The 22,969-nt window shown below is 32.0% G+C and overlaps 2 protein-coding genes across 5 annotated transcripts; one reads left to right on the forward strand and one right to left on the reverse strand.

Annotated features, from left to right (window-relative positions):
- Positions 1-1,383: 1,383 nt before the first annotated feature.
- On the reverse strand, positions 1,384-7,986 carry LOC134254485 (ankyrin-2-like). Of its 2 annotated transcripts, XM_062736994.1 has the most exons (9): positions 7,875-7,985; positions 7,507-7,626; positions 6,591-6,786; positions 5,918-6,349; positions 5,545-5,623; positions 5,313-5,444; positions 4,539-4,677; positions 2,392-2,508; positions 1,384-2,210 (listed from the first exon to the last, which is right to left on the reverse strand). In XM_062736994.1, exons 3-9 carry the CDS (start codon positions 6,753-6,755, stop codon positions 1,943-1,945), a joined length of 1,332 nt encoding a protein of 443 aa, XP_062592978.1. In that variant the 5' UTR covers positions 6,756-6,786; positions 7,507-7,626; positions 7,875-7,985; the 3' UTR covers positions 1,384-1,942. The 2 variants fall into 2 exon arrangements, with proteins under 2 accessions (XP_062592978.1, XP_062592979.1); XM_062736995.1 differs by lacking the exon at positions 7,507-7,626 and having other exon boundaries at positions 7,875-7,986.
- LOC134254484 (cytoplasmic dynein 1 light intermediate chain 2-like) lies at positions 7,976-21,619 on the forward strand. Of its 3 annotated transcripts, XM_062736991.1 has the most exons (13): positions 7,976-8,119; positions 9,492-9,565; positions 9,845-9,961; positions 10,240-10,470; positions 12,457-12,650; positions 12,853-12,946; positions 13,186-13,321; positions 13,422-13,536; positions 14,033-14,134; positions 14,667-14,765; positions 16,939-17,044; positions 17,262-17,273; positions 18,918-21,619. In XM_062736991.1, the coding sequence occupies exons 1-13, from the start codon at positions 7,998-8,000 to the stop codon at positions 19,025-19,027; spliced, it is 1,512 nt and encodes a 503-aa protein (XP_062592975.1). In that variant the 5' UTR covers positions 7,976-7,997; the 3' UTR covers positions 19,028-21,619. The 3 variants fall into 3 exon arrangements, with proteins under 3 accessions (XP_062592975.1, XP_062592976.1, XP_062592977.1); XM_062736992.1 differs by lacking the exon at positions 17,262-17,273; XM_062736993.1 differs by lacking the exons at positions 16,939-17,044; positions 17,262-17,273; positions 18,918-21,619 and adding an exon at positions 15,306-15,827.
- The last annotated feature ends 1,350 nt before the right edge of the window (positions 21,620-22,969 follow it).

The raw sequence follows: 22,969 nt of genomic DNA on the forward strand, positions 1-22,969 counted from the left end.
ATAAGAATATCTAAAAGAAAATTTATGAGCCAATTTCTGTACTGTGATTAAAAAGCAATTCCTTTAAAGTATTTATATGTACTAAGACACATCTTCACCCACCAACAAAACGTTGTTTTTTTTTTTCAGTTGTAAAATTTTATTGTTAAAATGTAAAGTTATAAAAAACATTACAAAAAGTTCTTAAAACGTTGACACAGCTGTAACAAATGTTTTCCTTGATACCAATATCAACAGCAACAACCAATTAGTATCAATAAAGACTACAATGGACCGTGGTACAATTCAGACAGTTTGTGACAACAGAAAACAGACCTTCCATACATGAGTCTACAAATGAGTTAAGAAAAAGTGACCAGCTTACAGTCACAATTAAAACATCTCATAATTGATATTCACTGATGAACTGGAAAACCTATCTCATTTAAATATTACTGTCAAACTCCTATGGTAAAAACAGGGACATAAAATTGACCAATGCATGTATAATGAAGTTTTAAAGAGTCCCCTGCTGGATTCTTTAAGATTCCTTCTAAAATGTGACAGTTACATCAATCTTATGTATCAAATGTATGGATATAGCGAGTTGAAAATATAAAATTGACATTACTTTTAATTGAAATTTTATAATTAACAGAAGTTTGGCTTTGAATTTAATTATTCTTGAATTATCGCCATTCGATTCATCGCCATTTTCGGCCATGATTTGAACGTTTTTTGCTATATATTCTCTTTATAACGCCAAATTTACATACCTCCATCCGCCACCCTGTTTTAACAAAAAACGTCCATTTTTAAGTGTCAATTTTCGATATACCGCCACAGGTGCGTGCGGAAGTGGCTATCCCTGTTGTAAAGCATGCAAAGCCAGCAAGGTATACGCAATTAAATAATTAGATTAAATTAAATGAACAAATAATTTTAATATGAACTGTTACAATGATGTTGTTCGTTGTTATAAAAAATTCACGGCTTCGTCACTAAATATGTTATTATTTTGATGTGCTTTATAATTGCCTAAAAAAATTATGGTATAAACGCTAACAATGATGCCATAAACAATAAATTTATTCAAGAAACCACATGTAAAATATACACAAGCATGTTTTTTTTCCAATATCAGACGTGCCGATCTTCATGTACATAGATGCACATGTACTTGTCTTTATTTCATAACTGCACAAGAAATTGTACATAAAAAATTACTTGAAGTATTTTAAAATTTAGAAATATGTTTATTATACATGTACATGTAATTATAAGAATAGAAACGCTTTATATGGTATTTGTGTAAGTTTTCTAAAAGATGGGAAATTCAATTCAATTCGTTATACCGCCATGATTTCTAAATCACAAAAGGTGGCGGTATATTAACTGTACATGAAGGAGCATATTTTGGTTTTCATCGGAAGGAAAACATGCATATCACAAATTTGCCTTACCGGTATATTCTTAACAATATGTTATATGGTTATAATAAAATGGATAAAGCACATGCACATGTAAAAATACATAGGTTCACCATAACTTTTACTGCATTACACAGTAATACTGAATGTACATATCTGTGAAAGTTTTCATTCTCAAATAACATGTATATTAGCTAAAACAATCCTTAGTGGAACAACTACATTTACAATGTACAAACTTCACAAATCAAACTAATAACCATACTACCTGTCTAATACAGTAAATGTAACAAACACAAAATTTTAATAAAAAGTCTAATTCAGCTAGCAAGGAGATATGAAAAATTGTCATTAAGAAGTAGACAGAAAGTTTTTTTTCAATTATGACTAGAAAAAACATGATTATAAATAAACAAAAGCATCTAGAAAATGTCCTATACAGATATCTGTATATGTAAATAAAATCACCAAAATCTGGACATTGACCTGTAACAGTTTGCATTGAATGTGAAACATACACGTAACAAAACATATCACAGATGTTTCAGAGCAACAAAATCTTTAAGATAAGGGGGAATTGGCAAAGATTTCACCTTTAACAACAGAGTATTTCCAAGGCACCTTCGCACTCTGATTCGGCACAATGACTGCAGGGAGAGCGGGTTTTTGTGGAAGTTTTTCAGCCAGTCTGAGATCTCTTTGTGGTTAACATGCTGGGGATGAAGTCTAGGCACAATAAGGACTCCAGGAATGGTCTGGATACCAGACAGAAATAACATCTTCATCAGGTGGCCATTGTTGCTAAAACAAAATGTTTTAAAGTTCATCATCGAGAAAATGGGCATTCAAAACAGAAATGTATGAAATTTATTGACTGTTATTATGCTCATAAATGAAAATATTGTTCTGCATGTCAAGGATAAATAATTTCCCTCATTATTGCATTACATAAAATCACATATCATCTTTAAGTTTAACTTACCAGAACATATCTGTGACCCCAGGATAATGAGGGAGGGGTAACTTTGGACATCCTCTCAGTAAAACTTCAGCTGTTTGTATGTGGCCTCTGTCAAACACCTTAGAAATACTACTCAAGCTGGAAAAACAGCAGTTGGTATATTAATAGTGCTTTTTTCACAAGTATGCAAAGGTTTTTACTTTTTAATTGAAGTTACAACATGTTTTATGTTAAATACATCTGATTATCATTGGAATTTTCCTGTATATACAATTACATGATTACAATATATGCTATGTCCAAATACATAAAGCAATCAAGTTCCACTTTTCTGTGGCTGAAATAATTCACAAGAAAATGTAATAAAATAAAATGCTTGAAATGAACCCAATTAAATGAACAAGAGAAGTCTTTTGTGAAATCAATGTGTTGAGAATAAAATTCATTGCATGATGGATACAATAATTGAACAATTGGATTGTCTCTTTATGTCAGATATATGAAGAATGGTTATTATTCCTTTAAAAAGCATATAGATTACTTCATCAAGTACAAATAACATGTATTAGTGAAACTTTCAGAGTAGGTGAATACATATTTCTAGTAAGAGATGTTTTATTTTTCTTGCAGCATTCGTCAAATACATGTCTTAAATTGGTTAGGGTAAGAAAATCAAGTAACCTTGATTAACAGATTGACACAGATTTCAAATTAATTTCCATTTCTTATCATGTCTATTGTACATTTTAAGAGACTACATGATTAATTATAAAAAATAATACATCATATAATTTAACACTAACAAATATCCATCCAGTTTTAAATTGTTTATTGCATATTTTATGAAATAATGGAAACACATTAATATATAAAAATCTAATTAAAAAAAGTATTCATGGCAATAAAAATTTTCATGATGAAATTTGTTGCAAATAATATATAAAAATTGAAATTTTTTTTTTTCAATGAACACATGTATAATTAATTTTTTAATTACAATACTAATTCAGTTTTAATCATTAAAACATCAATTTGTTTTAATTACAACACCAATTAAAGATCTTTATCTGGACTATTCAAGAGCTCAAACATAAACTATAAGGTCATTTCTTTTTCCAATATCCAGATAAATTAAGATAAAGCTGCTAACAACTGCTTTTTGACAATAAACTCATTAATTTCTCTCTAATTTGATGCACATTTCTGCTATCAATACCTCTTACCAGTGCAAATGGCATGGGACAAAAATTCCTCTCAAAACATTAACATTTGTTACAGAATTTGCTGTAAAGTATATTGAAAAAATAAGTTTTTACTTAATTTAGCATTATTTAAAAGGCTATATTTTTACATTTTTTAGGATTATGAAATTTAAAATTTTAAAGACCTTTTTTTTTTTTGCCTTTAAATCACTTAAATAAAAGGTCACATACCTTGAAATAGGGTACACATTTGCATAAATTGACACAAGTTTATGATTGTAAGTCAAAGTTTTCAAGAGGTCCAAACAAAATCACAAAATAAAAAACACTGTAAAATGCTGTCATCCAATCATATGAAAATACCAGGTGCACACCTTCATATGGTGAATAATAAGTGTTAAATTTTCAGACAAATCCATCCAACAGTTTCTGAGAAAGGCGCTGCATTTCATTTCAGACGGACGGACAGACAGACGGACATGGTGATTCCAATATACCCCCCTAAACTTCGTTTGCAGGGGTATAATAACATATATTAGTGAAACTTTCAAGTGAATACAATTAGCAGTGTTTTATTTTTCTTGCAGATTCCAAATACATGTCTTCTGTTTAAGATCGTAATCTCCAAACATAAATTACTTTCCCTTTTGGTCCTTGTACATTTTTATGCTCTACAAAAAACATAATTAACACTTGCCTCCTTTATTTTGATAGCTGTACACATTTTATCATATCCATTAAAGTATTCACGGCAATAAAAATTTTCATGATATTTATGAACATGCATTTATTTCTTAAAAAAGCTATGGTTTAATTATCTATTGAGTATTTGATTCAAGTGTATAAACACATACTCAGCGTTCAAGAGCTCAAAATAAACAGTGACGTGTATCCAATATCCAGTCCATTAAATAAATTACTAACAACTGCTTTTTGATAAATCTAGTTTTAGATGAAGTACAATACCTCTTATTGGCAAATGGCTGAGATAAAATGTCAGCACCCAGATTCATCAAATACTCCACCACTTCATATTTGTTATTTTCTATGGCCAGTTGAAAGGCAGTTTGACCATTAGAATTCTTCAATATTGGATTAGCCCTGCCTTTAAAAAAAGAAAGATATAAATATACATTTTAAATTGACACAGCTTTATTTCTACAAAGTTTACAAGAGGTCCATAGACCACAACACTGATCTGTGTCACTATATCCCTGCTGTTCATCATCAGCAGAACTTTTTCTCATATCCTACCCGTGAGGGGGTATGATTTGAACAACCTTTTAATTACCGTGACTATCCGAGGACTAATCATGTCTTTGCTGTTACTGAAGAGAAGAAAATATAGAGATGTAACATTTTGGCCCCACCCTACCCCGGGTATCACGATTTGAACAAACCTTTATCCACACCTGGGTGATGCTTCTAAATAAATATTTTTAATCATGTCTTTGCTGTTCTTGAAAAGGAGAACTAAAAGGAATTATTATTGTATAGATATTCCCATGTTCCTAAATTTTGATCCTCCACTGTGCCCACATCTTTTTCCTGAAGGTCAGGACATGAATTAATTTGAACCTACACTATTTTATGAAGTTGTCTCCTAAGTTTAAACTTTTCTGGCCCAGTAAGGTCCCATTTCAACCACTTGCTTTTGATTTTCCTAGTACTTTCATTTTACTTAAGAAAGCAACAAACAATAGTTATTTTTTTAAATCCCCTCTAACTAGAAAAAAGTACCATTCATAAGAATCGTAACTGCCTCCAGATTCCCCATTCTACATGCGATGTGTAGTGCACTAGTGCCATTGACATCTGTGTTGTTCACATCACAATGCTGCCCAACCAGGTACTCCACAATATCTAAGTGGTCTGAAAAAAAATAGTAAAACACAGCCTCTTACAGTTTCAAATTCCATCATGTAAAATGTAAATACATAAAACCATCTATAAGACACCATCTATTTCATACCTTTCTGTACTGCCTCTGCAAGTGGAGTTACACCATACTTATTTGCAAAATCCTTGTTGCAACCTGCTTCACAAAGTGCCTTCAAACAGACAGATTAATGAGATTATGTAAGTTTATACACTAGCTTTATTTAAAGATATTATTACCCTGGTATCTAAAATATTTTAGACACACTCCATTAAGGATCAAGATCACTATCTACAATTACAAAACAGAACGGTAAGGTAACAATGAGGGATAGCATCTAAGGGTAGGGTTGGAGAGATGAAATTGTACTAACTTTAATTTCTCAGAAAAAAATCTGCTGACTTCTTTGAATGTTAAATACATAGACACCACTTTACTTCCATTTTCCCCCCCAAAAAATTCTTACCTGTGTGATTGGTAACAATCCTAGTCTTGCAGTTAAGAAAACAGGAGCATGGTCCTGACTGCCCAAATTAACATCACAACCAGCATCTATAAGCATGTGCACTATAGCCGAGTTCCCCCCCTTTATGGCTGTATAGAGGGGTGAGATGTTCACATTGTCTGGGATCTGGACGTCAGCTCCCTGTTGTATTAGATATTCCACTATCTCTGTGTTACCATGCTCTACAGCTACATGGAGGGGGGTCTGATGAACGTACTGTGTTGTCTGGTTTATACAAGCTCCTTCTTGTAACAGTATTTCACATATCTTCAGCTGATTGGCTCGGGCAGCACAGGTTAATGGTGTCTCTCCATGTATGTTATGAATGTCTAGGACGGTGTTGGTGTAGATGTAGTCCCCTATCTTCATCATTCTTGTTTTCTCACTCTGCTCCTGTAAAATGTTGAAAAAGTTTTTATCAACTCAAGTTTTGATATTAAAAAATGTTTTCACAATAAACAAGACACTTTTTTTCAATACCTTTAAGACCTGTATCTTCATCAAACTCATGAGTTGAAACTTTAAAAAATTATCAAAATTATTGGAGGACTGATAAACAAACAGACTTAGTAAACTCAGTAAACTGATGAACATAAAATGTAAAGATTGAATTCAGGCTTTTATTTTTTCTTACACTTTGTTTGATGTTTTCAATGATTATTTCTACCATTTCCTCTCTTCCTCTGCTACAGGCATATGCTAATCCATCTATTACATAGTCTGTGTCCCCTCTATCCAACAGCATAGATTTCAGATCTGTTATGTTGTTGGTCTTGATGATCTGGAATATTTTCTCCATGTTTACTTGTTTATTTACTGTCTAACACTCCCTGAAAAAAATTATAATAGTTAATTACTAAACAAACAGATTTGTTATCTATGCATAATATAATCATGATAATAATACATTAATATCTTCTTTTAAACTTAATTAGTTCTTTAAAACTGGTTTAGCTATAAATTAATTTAAATTTACACTTATTTACCATGCAATAGAATAATTTTTTTTAAAAAGTAATAATTAAGGACATAGGTACATTCTTTGTTAACATAATAAAAACAAAAAGATATACTACAGTTAAAAATTAAAATTGATATATGTAAATACAAATCTTTGAAATGCAATTAACTCTTTTGTGATCAGCATCTCTCTCTTTTAAGTAATTTGACTATTTTTTTTTTTTATATAAAAGTAAAGTATTTTAGCTTAGTTAAAATGTGAGGAGCATTCTCAATTGATGAAAAGAAATTCTGGAACTGTACTTAAATGTTGTGTTTTTCCCTTGGGAAGGCTATATGGGATCGATTGAGTAAAAATAAGCACAGAATATTAACAACCAAAGACATACAATCCTCACACTATCAGGGGTCTATAGACCAAATAATAAGTCCTTTGGTCCCTGATAAATTTCATTCCTTTTTTTCAGGCCTGCATGAGCATCTTTCATTGGGAGGCAACAAATCAAATACTGGGCTTTAAATAATTCATCATATTTTTTGGCTCACACAATTATGTCTCTTCTCCTATAATCATAACACAGGAACATTACCTTTCCCTTATTCAATGGGCTACATCAATGCTTCTTCACTCATCACCTTTGCTCTTTTAGGGTCATTGTCTTCAATTTAATTATTTACTGCAGCTGTGCTTATCATATCCTTATGACTTTCTGAAAGTTTAATTTTAAGTAAAATCAATTGTTTTTGGGTATAAAATAATCAACACAGCCTTAAAACAGTATTTTTTTTTAAATAGTTACAGCTTCCGTAATGAAACCTGCATTGAACTTTCAAAATGTAAACAAACAAACGTGCAGACATTGCATGATTGATGCATTATGTAACTTCTTCACTTGAAACGATCAGGGAAAAAACGATGGAAATAAAATATCAGATAATGGTATCAATTTTTATTTACCTTTCATGTCCTTGAGATTAAATTATCGTGCAATCTACATCATCTTAGGGTCAGGTCAATATATACAAATGACATCACAACAAAGTGATTCATCCCTCTGCCACATTTTTAGCACAACTGCGCATGCGCAATTGCTCAGCCATCCGGGAGATTTTTCGATCCAAGATGGCGCCGATTGGCGAAAACGAAGAGAGGATGGGTTCGACTGTAGCAGATGATGATGAAAATGAGAGCCAAACTCTCTGGTAGTTGCATAGATTATTTTATTTTCAAATTGCATATGCAGTTGATAAGAAAAGAATGACAAGATTAAATTGCTGATGGCAATTTCAATCACCTCATCCATTCATCAGCTCATCATAATTTATCGAGGAAAAAATACTGTGACATTTTCTTTGATGATAACAGCTTATTTTCCACATTGGTCATTTATGTTCGCATTTCCTTTTTATGAAAGTGGCGTATCATGTACAAGAACGGATGCGTACATTCTTAATGCTGAATAAAAGTAACTCGAGTTTCCTCAAGTGTGCAGAGAGGGTCTTGATAAGTGCTAATCTTGTGTTCCTTTTGGAACAAAAGAAACAAAGTTGTTCCTTTTGGAACAAATGAAACAAAGTTGTGTCGTCTGGAACAAATGAAACAAATACAAAGGAAAAGACATGATAATTGTTGATTTAGAATGATGTATAATGCTTGATTGTCTGACTGGGAAGATGCTGCAATAATTTTTTGAAAAGGATTTTAAAGGGCCATGAATTAGATCTGGAAGTTTTTCGATTTATATATTTAAAAATATTAGGTTAAATTTCATCAAAGACATAAATAGTTATTCACAAACCAATATTAAATTTATATTCCAGGCATTATTTTAAAAATTCTCTTCAAAGTTTAATGATATGTTTTACCTATGAGTCGTATGACTGTTAAATCAAGCACATTTTTTTTCTATATAACAAAATGCATTGTAGAGTAATTGCATTTTTAGAACTACCTGTGGTACTGCCATTTGCCTTTAATGCTTAATATAGTGGCATCAAAAGACTTTGGGGAAGAATTCGCACAAAAATTTGCTCAAGAAAAGGACAGTTTGTAGTTCGAATTGCCTGGTCTCACATGTTATTCTTTAGAATTCCCATTGCAAACTCTTTGCAGGCCGCTCACTGCACTTACATTCATTGTATCATTTTCCAAATGGCCCATTAAAAAATTAGACAGTTGTGTTATTGTCTGAATAGAGATAACTCATTGATAAAACCTCAAACATATACACATTGGATAATTCATGTACATGTCAATATAATTAGGAAAAGAAAATACTAGGTTCATTCTAATTTATATTTTTATTTACAACAGTAAAAACCTCAAAATAAATCACCCAAAATAGTTTTAAGTAAAGAAATATGTTGATTGAAGAAAAATCATCAATACTAAATGTTTTAAAGTCTCTCAACACTTCTTTGTGATGCAGGAAGGTCTCTTTCCAAACAAAGGGCATTTTACTACTTAGACTGACACAAGAGTAAGAGGAAATGATCTGAGTTGTTGATGTAAGAATGTTGTCAAACTTGTTGATCAGTTTTCTTGCAATTTCAAAGATTTTCTTTTCTTTTTTAGGGCAACCATCTTGGGAGAAGTTCAGTCAAGTTCAGCAACCAATTTGCCATCAACAAAATCAGTATTAGTACTAGGTAAGAAAAAAAATTAAGGTTATTTAATATTTCAGCTAAATTAATTTAAAAGTGAATGGAAATAAATCTAGTTTTTGAGTGCAGAAGGCATAAAAATATATTTGTAAATGAAATCACATTCAATGTCAAAATAGAATTTCTGTTCTTTTGATACTATTGGAACGAGTAAATAAGAGAAAGATCAAATTTTGAGTATTTCAAATGTAAAACCAGGAAGATTTTCACATAAAATGATCAAGCTTGTGTATTGATAATAAAACAAAAATTATTGATAATCAGGTGACAATGAGAGCGGTAAGACCACATTGGTGGCACGTCTACAGGGGGTGGAGGAACCCAAAAAAGGCTCGGGCCTGGAGTACTACTACATAGACGTCAAAGATGACTACAGGGACGGTAAGTAATCATTCAGCTGAAAAATAGCTCTCAGGAGCTTATGTTTCTTGTTGTCAAAATTAGACTTTAAATAAATATTGCTTTGTCAGAAATGTTAGAGTGTTACATCAACATGTGCATGTACCACATAATGTTCAAAATTGTTTTATAGATGTGATAATTCATGTTTCCTAGAATGGGCATGGGTCATTATACAAACATTTTGCTTATCAAGAATCTCAGAATATCATAGATATTTTATTTTTTGTTTGATGAATGGTCATTTTTTTGAATTTTAGATCAAACACATGCTGGAGTGTGGGTCTTGGATGGGGACCCCAGTCATACTGGCCTACTGAAGTTTGCTATCACAGAAGAAAACTTTGAAAATATTCTAGTCTTGCTTGTGGCCTCCATGAACCATCCTTGGTCCATCATGGAGTCACTCAACAAATGGGCATCCTACCTACAGGAGCATATAGACAGATTAAAACTAAAACCAGAAGATCGTAGAGAATTTGAGGAAAGCTGTAAGTGTAGTGATAGGAGAAACTTGACAATGATAAAAGTTGATCTTTAAGATAATATATACAGTCAAACCTTGTTGTCTCAAACTTGAGTGGACCAAGGATTTGAGATATAAAGGGTTAAATACTTAAAGGATAAGTTTTTGGGAATTCGAAATCACTGTAACGTATCCATGGTAATTGAGATATCAGTGTAAGAGATACTTTATTTTCTTGATCAAAGAGTCCTTGTCTTGTGATAAAAGTTATGTTATTAGCCACAGTGACTGATAAACGTGAATCTTTTTTTTAGGTCACCTGAGTAACTCAGGTGACCTATTGCTATCCGTTTTCGTCCGTCGTGTGTCGTGTGTTAACATTTGAACATTTTCAGCTTCTTCTCTGAAACCACTGAACCAATTTCAACCAAATTTGGTATACAGCATCTATGGCTGAAGGGGAACAAAAATTGTGAATTTTACGGTCCCTGTCCCCCTGGGGCCTGAGGGATGGGGCCAAAACCACCAAAATTATTGCAATCTTTAAAAATCTTCTTCTTTACTCCTGGACATCAAGCAGTCAAACTGTTGGCATGAATTTAATGAGCATTGAGTCCTCTACCAAAATTGTGAAATTCATGTCCCCAGGGTCAGGGGTTCTTGTGCTAGGGCGGGGCTATATAGATTATATAGTGAAAATGCATTATTTCTTTGAAAATCTTCTTCTCTGCTCTTGGGTATTAAGTAAACTAACTAAGCACATAGTTATGTTGAGCAAGAGTGCCTCTTCCAAAATTGTGAATTTATGACCCCAGGGTCAGGGGTTCTGGTGTTAGGGCGGGGCTCTATTGATCATATAGTGAAAATGCATTAATTCTTTGAAAATCTTCTTCTCTGCTTCTGGGTATTAAATAAACTACATAAGTACATAGTTATGATGAGAAAGAGTGCCTCTTCCAAAATTGTGAATTTTATGGCCCAGGGTCAAGGGTTCTGGTGTTAGGGCGGGGCTCTATTGATCATGTAGTGAAAATGCATTTATTCTTTGACAATCTTCTTCTCTACTCCTGGGTATTAAATAAACTAACTAAGCACATAGTTATGATGAGCAAGAGTGCCACTTTCAAAATTTTGAATTTTATGGCCCCAGGGTCAGGGATTCTGGTGTAAGGGCGGGGCTCTATTGATCATATAGTGAAAATGCATTAATTCTTTGAAAATCTTCTTCTCTGCTTCTGGGTATTAAATAAACTAAGTAAGTACATAGTTATGATGAGAAAGAGTGCCTCTTCCAAAATTGTGAATTTTATGGCCCCAAGGTCAGGGTTTCTGGTATTAGGGCGGGGCTCTATTGATTATATAGTGAAAATGCATTAATTCTTTGAAAATCTATTCCATTGCTCTTGGGTTTTATGCCAATGATCCAAGTATATATATATTTGTGATGAAGAAAGGTGCATCTAGCAAAAAGGTTATTTTTTATGCCCCTTGGGTTTGGGGGGGGGGGGGTAACATAGTCTGAAAATAAATTAATGCTTTGAAATCTGCTCTTTAGTATTAATCAACCATTTTATGATAAAATTTGCAAAATTTTGAAATATGTGTCCCCAGGGTCAGTGGTTCCTTTGGGATGAGGTGCACAAGTGGTTATAAAGTGGAAGTGCATTTTCTCTTTGTTACTCTGATCTACCTCTGGGTATTACGTAAATAGAGAAAGCATGCTAAGTTTATAATTATGATAAGCAATGGTGCCTCTTTCAAAATTGTGAATTGTGATTTTCATGGCCTCTGGGGTAAAACACGAACCAATTTTAATTATTTGAAAGTTGTTACACGATACTCAGGTGACCTATAAGGCCCGTGGGCCTCTTGTTTCAAAAGCTATGGATCAAGATGTACACTTTGTTTGCTCTTTATGTTGTCTAGCTGGATATTCTTATTTTATCTCCCTATTTTCTGCACATTATTCTAAGTACACAATGCTGTATATGAACAATTTCTTGACTTGCAGTGATCAGATTCTTCCAAGAGTACACAGAACCAGATGAGAACAGCTCTGGGAGTCAGGTTCCCTCCCACAGGCGGGACGTGAACCCCCTCCACCCCACAGCCAGTCACACAGAGGAAGACAAAGTCTTACTACCTCTAGGAGAAAACACCCTATCACAGAATCTAGGAATACCTATAGTAGTAGTTATAACTAAGGTAATAAATAGGGAATTCATATTAGGTTTATCCAGAGTTAAGCCTTAGATTTGTTATTGAAAAGATTATTAACATGAAATCGTTAATTTGGACTTACAGTTGGAAGTGACATGCTTCACACAGAATTGTCAACCACAAAAAAAAGTAAAAATCCATTTCAAAATTGATGATTTTATAAAGTACATGTATATTTTTTTTTCAGAGTGATGCAATCTCAAATTTAGAAAAAGAGCATGACTTTAAAGAAGAGCACTTTGATTTCATACAGCAACATATTAGGAAATTTTGTTTGCACTGTATCCTTTATATAAATTGTATATTTGTGGATTTTATGTTACAATAAACAGTGAAATTCAGATGGAAAAAAAACAAGAAGTCATACTTTAGGTGAACGACAAATTAATGGATATAAGCATGATTAATTTCATGTTCAACATGCACTGTAAATCATAATTTCTTATTCATTTAAATACTGCAATGATGTTTTAGATAAAATACATGTACTTGAAACACATTGTCCTTAACCTAGACAAAGATGGTGCAGGATTAGTTTATACCTCTGTCAAAGAAGAGAAGAACTGTGATTTATTGTACAAATATCTAGTGCATAGAATTTATGGCTTCCCATTTTCGTCACCAGCATATGTAGTGGAAAAGGACTGTGTTTTTGTGTAAGTTTCAACAAAATATAAACAAAAACAAAATATGTTGTGCTGAAATCCCTCAATGTAGGTGCTTTATGTTATGGGTAGCTTTTCAATTTATTTTCAGTCCTGCTGGTTGGGATAATGAGAAGAAGATTAGTATATTGTATGAAAATTTACACTCCATGAAACCAGACGACTGTTATGAAGAAGTCATCACAAAACCTACTAGTACAAGGAAGGTAATGTCATATGAATCAAAACTAATATAGTTTCAGTTTTATATTATGAAGTTTGGTGATTGCAACTATGATAATTTTGACAGACAGTATAGATACGATATACAGGGAATTTTTCGCCCCTGTTTTATTTTCGCCCCTTTCGCCCTATCCTCCTTTGGGCGAATTCAAAGAATAAGGTATAATTTCTTAAACTATGACTGGACGAATTTAAAACGGGACAAAATTGTTTTCAAGTGTGAAAGGGCGAAAATAACACGGTGCGAAAATAACCCTGTATACAGTAGTCATTTAAATGTATCTTTTTTAAACCATCTGTTGATAATGGGACTTGATCTCATTTGTTTGAAATAGATTATTTTCTTTTATTTCAAGATTGAAAATTGATATCTATAAATATGTAATAACTTTTTGTGTAATCAATGTTTTCTGATGTTTGATTGGTCAATGACTTCTGATAATTGATTGATTAATGCACTCTGCTGTTTGATATTTGTAGCCAATACAAAGGGATGCTGAAGTGGTTGCTGAAGATGAACAAGTTTTCCTGATGAAACAACAGAGCATTCTGAATAAACAGCCAGCACCTGGACCTGCTGGGGTAATTAACTTAAGATAAATTACTGGCAACATCTTGAGCTCAGCCAATCAATAAATAGATCATATCTGATAGTAGGGGAATTGTGAGGATTTACAATGTGCATGTGTGGGAAAAATATAATAATTATTGAGCTTTCTTAACAGCTTGTCGATCTGTAGAGTTTGCATATGCTTTAGACAATCTTTCTATTTCCTTATTTATTGAGAGGCAAATTTTTTCAAGTTATATTTGTTTCATACTAATCATCATAGGATGTATTCAGTTTTACTACTCTCTGTGACATTATATTAGAATTTTCAAAAATCCTTTGGTAAAAAGTATAAAGTCAAAGTTAAGGGTTGTGAGACATTGTTACATCAGACAACACAGTTCAAAGACAGCCATTAAGAAAGTATGTACACCTTAGGGAGTTTTTGAGCTGCATTTTAACTGAGTCATATTAACTTGCTTCTTAGAGTTGCTTTAGATTAAGGTATAGGATAGTACACTTTCTTATAAAATTCAGATTAATGCATTCTATTGTTAATTTTAGGAGACACCACCAAGACAGGCGGCTCCACCCCGGACCACTCCCCCTCGTACCCAGACCACTAACAGTACGACAACCCCCCTCACCAGCTCCCCAAAGAAGGTAACCACCCCTCAGTCTTAGCAGCAGCGCTACACTGGTCTGTAGTCAGGCTGTATAAAGAATGCATTTTATTTATGTTTCAATCGGTAACTAGAAAAAAAGGGGTTTTCTTCTGTTGTTTAAGGGAATGAAAATTAAAGAGTGTTCTAATCATGTTTGCATCTAATGAGTAATGCATGGTTTTGATGCTAGTTCATGTACTTCATATCACATTATAAAATCACTATGAAGCGAAAATATAGGCAGGAATAAGAATATTAGGTGAATTGATTGCAGTGTTATTAAAGTTGTGTAACTGTGTGTGTTGATTGAATCAAATGTTGGATTGCTGTTCTGCATATTTTCACGTAGATTGCAAGAAAAAACATTGACATTTCAGTGTTATAGTCTATATAAGTAAATTTAATGATGATGTTTTATTGCCATGGTCACAAAATAGATTTGATGTAATTATTTTAACGAAGTTTTTAAGTATAAATCTTGTAGCATCATAGTTCTTCACACTGTTGATTTTGATTTTATTTTTATTTATGTTTATAGAGACTGGTAAGTTTCCTTATTAGGTTTGACATGTAATCTCTAAATGCACTCAGTTAAATGCTTTATTTCAGCAGAATGATGTATTTTTTTAGTCTTTCATCTTCACGGACATGCCAGAAAAACATGGCGCGTCTGTGACAAGTACAATTAAGTTTTCAAATTTTCAACTTTACGGAATGCTGCTTTGACTTGAGATTTAAAGATTGTTAATGAGCATCGATTTTGATTAATTAGCATCAAATTGAGCTTTGCAGTATGCTGAGTTTTTACTGTGTGGTCCCCATGCCATTAGTATTATTGTGTTAAAACTTAATGTAGTGTACATGTCTTGTTGCCCTCTATCCAGTGAATTAACTGTGACTTGAATGTCAGCAGCATACTTGCTTAGCTCAGTAGATTTTGTATTTTAAATTCTCTTTTGATGTATTTTTTCTATATCTACATACATTTGTAACTGATTGCATTCCTCAACAAATACCATAACATTTACCTTTGAAAAAGAAAGACAAGTGAACTTGAATGTATTCCTGTGTTACATTTATCTTGCATTTAAAAAATTGTGAATGCAAATTTCAATGCTTGTTTATTTGTTATTTTTTCTAAATGCTATTTTCATTTAACAAGCATGACATTTCTTCTTTTTTTTTTTTGAATTGACACAGGAACATTTTCAGTTTGCTTGTTTGATAAAAAAGATTATAATTTCATAAACATGTCATTATTTACATGTATAATCAACTAAAGATCATCAACATTTTAATTGTAAAAATACATGTAGCACAGTTCATTTTTTTTTAAATTAAGCACAACTAAATGTAGTATGCTTATTAAATACATGTACATATACATGTAACTGGAAACATTTAGGAGCAAAAAATTAAATTAACATTGGAAACAAATATTTATTGTACATTTAGTAAGTTTTATATTTTTTCATGAAATGAAACATTAATTTTTTAATAAATGAAGTGCACTATTGTTACAGTTAGAAAATTGTTGACAGGACCAATCTTTTCTCTATAAGCTATCTATTCATATTAGAATTATGCCAGATTGCATAAATATATGTATATGCCAAGGAATTCTTCATAAATATTGTGTATTTATGCATATAATATTTCTTATGTAATACAAGTGAGCTTATTTTTAAATATATTTCCTAGTATTAGGGAGAGAAAAGGAAAAATGCACTGTTTTATATCTTACATAAATAAGGGTGCATTTATTTACATGTTATGCAGCATATTTCAATGACATTTATGCATGATGAATATGTTGGTGAAAGAGACAGTGCCCATTATGAGTGATGTAGATTTAGATTATTATTGGGGAAAGATTAATTGGAGATGGTATAAAAACAATCAATATACATGTACAACACTAATGGGGTGGGAAATGGGGTGTACAAAGCAACAGTGAGATTTTTTCAAAAATGGATCTTTAAATAAAAAAAAAAACCATTCATTGAGGTCAGAAATTTTCATGATGAAAACCAAAAAATATCAAATGAATATGTGCATGAAATGTCTGCTTTTAATATTGCAAATTCATTTCGTATTTTCTTGTGTAAAATTGAAATTGAAATTTTTGATACAGCTTCCTTAGTAAAATAGAAGTTTATATAATTTTTTAGATGGAGGCAGGAAAGGGGACTCCAACCAGCGAAGGCATGCTGGCCAACTTCTTCAACAGTCTACTGAACAAAAGTACTGCAAAGACACCAGGTGCCACAAAAGCAGGTACAAAGCATGTTAACCCCTATGGAAAAATCCCCCTTCCTCCATCTGTCCCCTGTCCCATTCCCAATCCTACAGAAATCAGACCCATTCCCATTTCAAAGTGATGATTAAAATAAATGCATGAAAATTTAAATAAAAAGTATTAACTACTTTCCAATGATTTTAAAAAAAATATGATTTTTATTATCCAACTGAAACATATTTTTGTCATCTGCAGGAGATCTAACAGGTATGAACCCCCCACACTAACATACTTACAATTCACCAGGCTTCTCTCTGCCCAGACAAGCTTCAGGAATTAATCAAATGAATCACTGGACCCCCTTTTTGAGGAAACTTAATTTTTAATTTTATTTTAACTTTTAAAGTAATGGGGTGATCAACCATGTGATTTTTAACCCATAAGCAATTGCCCCTTGTCCTGCGTCTTAGCACACACATTGTAACAATTATTTGTGATATTTAATGAAGCATGTTGGTCATGGTCTAGGTGGTAGGCGGATAAATTTGCATGCAGCAATGGATGCGGAAAGCAATAGGAATGTTTTGAGTGTTCGTAGACCCGTTATGCAAAAATCCAGAGGTAACCTTAGTAACTTGGGAGATTTGAAAACCCCAAGCAGTTTTCATGGGAAATATTTCAAGATTTCAGGATACTTAAGCAAGTTGCACTATATTCTCTCCTCCACAAGAAAAAAAAAAAAACGCTTTAAAAAAAACAACTTGTTTTTATTAGCTTTATATCTTTGCTAAACACGAGAATTTAAAATTAAAATGCACACTTTGTAAGACAGAACAGGAAAAAGAAAAGTCATTTTCATAATAATGGTCTTAAAATCCTTCATTGCAAGTTAAACCAAATTAATTTTTATTCCTGTATTAAGGATTAATTTTATTTTAATTTTTTACTCTATGAAGTTCCTCCCCCCTCCCTGTGAAAACTGCTCTAGGCTCTTGTGTAGAGTTCACTGCTCTCTATGGCTGCTGTATTTACCAATCAATGCTACTGGCTCATGCCTATTTTTATACTTATAACTTGTAATGTTTTAATCAAATCAATAGAAGTGTGGGATTTCTGTAAATTTTTTTTAACATTTTGATATTGTTTTTGAAGGTTTTGCGAAATTAAATTTGAAGGCTCGCAATTAACTTAAGAATAATTTTAAAAATGCATATGCATTAACTAAAGTATAGAGTAGGAAGCTTGACTTTGGTAAACTGAACAAAGCTGGAATCTTTTTATTGTTTCACATTTTCCCTTTGCACAAGATCAGATTGATAAAATGTCATCATTTTCTCTGCAAAAAAAATCACATGATCACTTTCTTAGTGGTTTCTTGGGTAGATTTTATGGAAGGTAAATGTAGGATAAAAGTCAGCATCTAGTAAGTTTTTCTCTGCATGTTGCCATTATGAAGAACTAAAGAATTCTGTAAAATGCTAGATCTTCTTCAAGTACACAGCTCTAGGATCAAATAAAATATTTTAATAGTGTCTTTCAATTTCACTGCATGAGTTCAGAGGTTTGAAGTGTCATTACAAATTTGTGATGTGCAAACTGATCAATAATACCCATATGCTTTTGAATTTTTTTTTAAAAAATGTGTGTACACATATATTTAAATGCAGCTAATGTAGAAGCAAAAACTAGTTGGAAGAGGCAAATTAAAGTTGGAGTAAATGGTAAAAAGCAATATATTTTTTTGGAAATTGTGCAGAAATGCTTTCAAAGTGTATTTAGTTTAGTGTGAAGAGTTTGTTTAATATCAAGCTTTGGAATATGGTCATGCACATAAGGCAGGCCCCACAACTTATAAGTTAATACTGATGAAACACTAAAATTGATAAAACATGTTCTATGACAATTTTCCAGATAAAGCTGCCGTATCACGGGAAGCTGCAGCCGAGTTGGAGCGATTGCAGAAGTCCAAGAAGATGACGCCAGAAGTGAAACCCAATGGACCGGACAGTGCTGCATCGTGAAAACAAATCAAACACCATACAGACTGACAACACAAGAGCACCTGCTTCCTGTCTGTATATAGATCTAGGGGGCCGGATGTCTATTCTGCTTCATTTTCTGTGATGAACCATATGATATAAGTATATAAAAAACATCCTGGGTGGAGAAAGTTAACCATATGGTATTCATATGATTTCATAGGTAGTTGTATGGTGGGATTTCCCTGAAATCCTCTTCTTTTTTTTTGAAGTTCTGGGTTGCCAGACTGGAGTAATAAACATGTGATGTGATATTCAGATGTTAATATTTATTCTGCACCAAGTCCCAGGTTAACTAAATCAATAAAGATGTATATAGTCTGTTTGTGTGGATAAAGAGACTAAGGCCTGCAGGTACTTTTGATTAAGAATCCTCTCCACATTTTATTTATCGTAGGAAAAGCCAGTGTATCTTATTTTTATTGAAGCATATTGTGAAAAATGGGTTGTTCTGTTAAGCTACAAGTGACGTGTTGATAGCTTTTTTAAAAGTGCTGTATTATTTATTTCCATCTTTATGATGTTTTTTGCCTACAGCCACCCACTTTGGTAGAAAATCTGGTTGAATTAAATGTCAGAAGAATGGCTGTGTCAATTCAAATGTTTACATTAAGATATACATGTGCAGAGATTAAACAGAAAAGGGAAATAAGCCAGTCATCTTTGTGGGTGAAACCATATACATGTACTTTTGCAAAAAGTTATCAAGTCATTTTATATAAAACATACAGGAAAGATTACACTTTTGTTTGATAAATTTAACTACTTAATATCAAAACTTTTCTCTTGTAATTAATATATGTAATAGTGTGTTTGATCAATTTTTCTATAAAAAAAAAAAAGGTAAAACAAATTTTGTATTCATTTATGTCTTCCCTTCAAATTAAAAAAGTTAATTTTTTTATAGTAGATAATTTTTGTTGCAGTTGAAAGTTGTTAAAGACATCACATTTTTTTTAAAATACAGTATCTCCCCTAGAAGTGCTCTTTGCCTTGAAATGTGTTGATCCAGAGGGGTACAAATGTCCATTTCCAATAATTTACACTGTCTATAGTCCTAATGGCAAGGTCCCCCTTATTGTTCGCCCATTAAATGCTTGACAAATAATTGTGCACAGAATATTTTTTTTTCAGTATTGATATTGAATTTCAAAGTGACATGGCTATGTTGGAAATCTCCCATTTATTATTTAAGAGAGAAGTTTGTCTCATATCACATGGGAAGCTATAGTGCAATATTTATATACTTTTACTACAATAATTGTCTATGTATAATGGTGCAGATGAATGCGGCAAGTTTGATTAACTCTAGAATTTTTACTTTTTTGCATAATTACATTACTGTGTGCTGTAAATGGTATTTATTGTGTATTGCTAATAAAAATTGTGCATTTATTTGAAGAATGGAATTATGAAAAGGCTGTTTAATAGTTCAGTGTAAACAAACAGTGTATATGTATCTGATTTCTTTATATTTTGCACATTTAGTTTGAAAATTACACAAAAAAAATGTTAAGAAACTTTATAAAAAATTTGGTTAGTGATATAATTTTGTACTTAATTTTTTTCCTGTAAATACATTTTATTATCATATTCTTATGGTACAGATTAGCTGCATTATCATTTAAAGGAGAAGTATGTTTCCCATGACATTTAAAAACTCTGCAAGTATTTAAAAGAGAATTTAGAATATCAAAGAGGAAACGGTTTAAGGAATAAAACTTTTTCTGTGTGCACCTTCTTTTAAAGACAAATTAGCATTAAAATTTATGAAAACATAAACATTTTTGCAGGAGGAAATATTATCAGATGACTTGATTTTATTTATTGTTATCATTTAGACACTGTGTTCGTTTTTCATTTGTCTTGCCTAAACAACATTTTATTTGTAGAACTCATGAGCTAGTCAAGTCAGTTCATAACACTGTAAACTTGTTTGAAAACAGAGATTTTTGTATTTAAACAGTCACAGCTAGACTGAAATGTTTTAAGTTCATCATAACATTCCATGTAATGTTAGGAAACAGTTAAAAAGAACAGTACCTGATTATACTTAAAAAAAGAGATATCCATATATAACAGAGAAGAATATGTTTCACAAACAAGCTCATACTTTTAATGCCTTAGGTTTTTTTTCTCCAGATTTTATAACTTTGCATTATGTTAAATACTCCAAAACATAGGAACTATTTGCACTCAGTAGCTTTAGAGACAGAAAAAAAATCACTAATAATTGCTGTATACAACAAATATAATTGATTAATATGGTTATATTTTTATGAAAAAGAAAATATTGCTGTCCAACATCAATATGAATAATGTTTTTGACAAAAATTATTGAAAAAATATAAGTTGCATTTGTGGATAAGGCAAACCATGAGAGTGGTCACAGGACATTGAATACTGAGGTGTTTGTTGACCCCTATGTTGGCCAGTTATTTATGTATACGAGATGCAAATGAAACCTTTTAGCCTATTTATTAAAGCCAAAGCCATTTTGTATTGATTAGCTACAGTTAATGGGTCATGGATTTTGTTTACTTGAAAAAATGAAATAAATGTTGAAACATCTCATTTCGTCTCATTCATTTTGTATTTTTGAGTACTCAGTATCTATTTAGTTTATATGTATTTTTTGGGGGAAAAATCATTCATTTCAAAATTTAAAGAAATATTGAGAAGAAAATCAGTTGATTAAGTATACATCCAATTACACTGGAAGACTTTGTATGACCCAATTTATTCAGAATGTGGAGTTTAAATCTAAAAAAAAAACTTTCTTCTGATGTTGGTCGATGGTACCCAAAAAACAAAACTTGATACCTGCATATATGGAGTTTATGTCTGACTCAAAACTCTGATTTATACTGACTTCGTTGTATGAATATAGGAAAGAATCATATGAGTATTTGTGTGAGTTTGAAGAAAACAGTGAACTTCAATATAATGGCTAGTATGTTGATGATGGTCATTTTGCACTTAGCATTTTTGTGCATGTGCAGGTACATTTACATTTAATGTGCCTTCCTTACCCATAAGAAACAGGCAGTTTATAACTTATTTATAGATTATCCAACTACCATCCTCTAAAATCTTGAATGCATACATATCTTTCTAATGCTTAACTGTAATTTTGTGAAATTTGGATTAGGTAACTGATTATCCGCAAATGGTCTCCCTTTGGACGAGGTAAGAACAGCGATCAAATAAAGCATTTTTTTTTTATATTTCACGTGATTATTTTTTATGACAAGATATTTCTTTTGGGTATCAAGATATGTGACCTCTTAATCTTTGAATTTTGACCTACTTTTGAAGAATTTTACTTAACTTTTCATTTACCTTGGCCATAACTTTTGAAAAATTCGTGTAAGGGCTTTCAGACATTACATGTTATTTCTCGTGAGAAGATTCTCATTGGGTACCTCTTTTTTGACTTTGATTTAAACATTGGAATATGAAATACTTAAAAAATCTTTGCCTTATTACTTCTGAACGGTTGGTGTTAGGGGTTTCATCAGCTGTTCATATTTATAGGTATATACCTTGTAAAGGAATTTTTAAAATTTCTTTTAAATTGCCTTATGATACCCGATATAGCTTTTTGCAAACATTGGTGCATGTTTCTCTTGTTATCTCTCTTCATTCTCATTTATTTCTTCTTCTCCAAGTGGCCCTATTTAAAGTGTGTATACCTTGAGTGCTCATTACCTATTTTGATATTGAGGTCTACCATCATGATGTTGACGTCTCTTTTACACCAGCTGTTAATCACAAAATTTCATTTGAATGTTTAATTATTTAATTTCTTTTTCATTGCATTATTTTGTTGTTGGATAACATTCAAGTTAACTTTGTTTATTTAACATTCAAGTTAACTTTGTTTACGCTTTATAATCCTCGAAGCGGATTATAAAAAAAGCG

This window comes from Saccostrea cucullata, unplaced genomic scaffold, assembly GCF_032062105.1.
Source record: "Saccostrea cucullata isolate Sc308-1 unplaced genomic scaffold, CSIRO_AGI_Scuc_v1 ctg19, whole genome shotgun sequence".
Classification (NCBI taxonomy): domain Eukaryota; kingdom Metazoa; phylum Mollusca; class Bivalvia; order Ostreida; family Ostreidae; genus Saccostrea; species Saccostrea cuccullata.

Coding starts and splice junctions, on each gene's coding strand:
- LOC134254485 (XM_062736995.1), bottom strand. CDS start 6,755: ATGGAGAAAATATTCCAGATCATCAAGACCAACAACATAACAGATCTG. Junction 5,624..5,917: donor GATTGTTACCAATCACACAG/GTAAGAATTTTT, acceptor GTCTGTTTGAAG/GCACTTTGTGAAGCAGGTTG. Junction 2,211..2,391: donor GGGGTCACAGATATGTTCTG/GTAAGTTAAACT, acceptor ATTTTGTTTTAG/CAACAATGGCCACCTGATGA.
- LOC134254484 (XM_062736991.1), top strand. CDS start 7,998: ATGCGCAATTGCTCAGCCATCCGGGAGATTTTTCGATCCAAGATGGCG. Junction 9,566..9,844: donor AAAATCAGTATTAGTACTAG/GTAAGAAAAAAA, acceptor ATTGATAATCAG/GTGACAATGAGAGCGGTAAG. Junction 12,651..12,852: donor TAGTAGTAGTTATAACTAAG/GTAATAAATAGG, acceptor TTTTTTTTTCAG/AGTGATGCAATCTCAAATTT.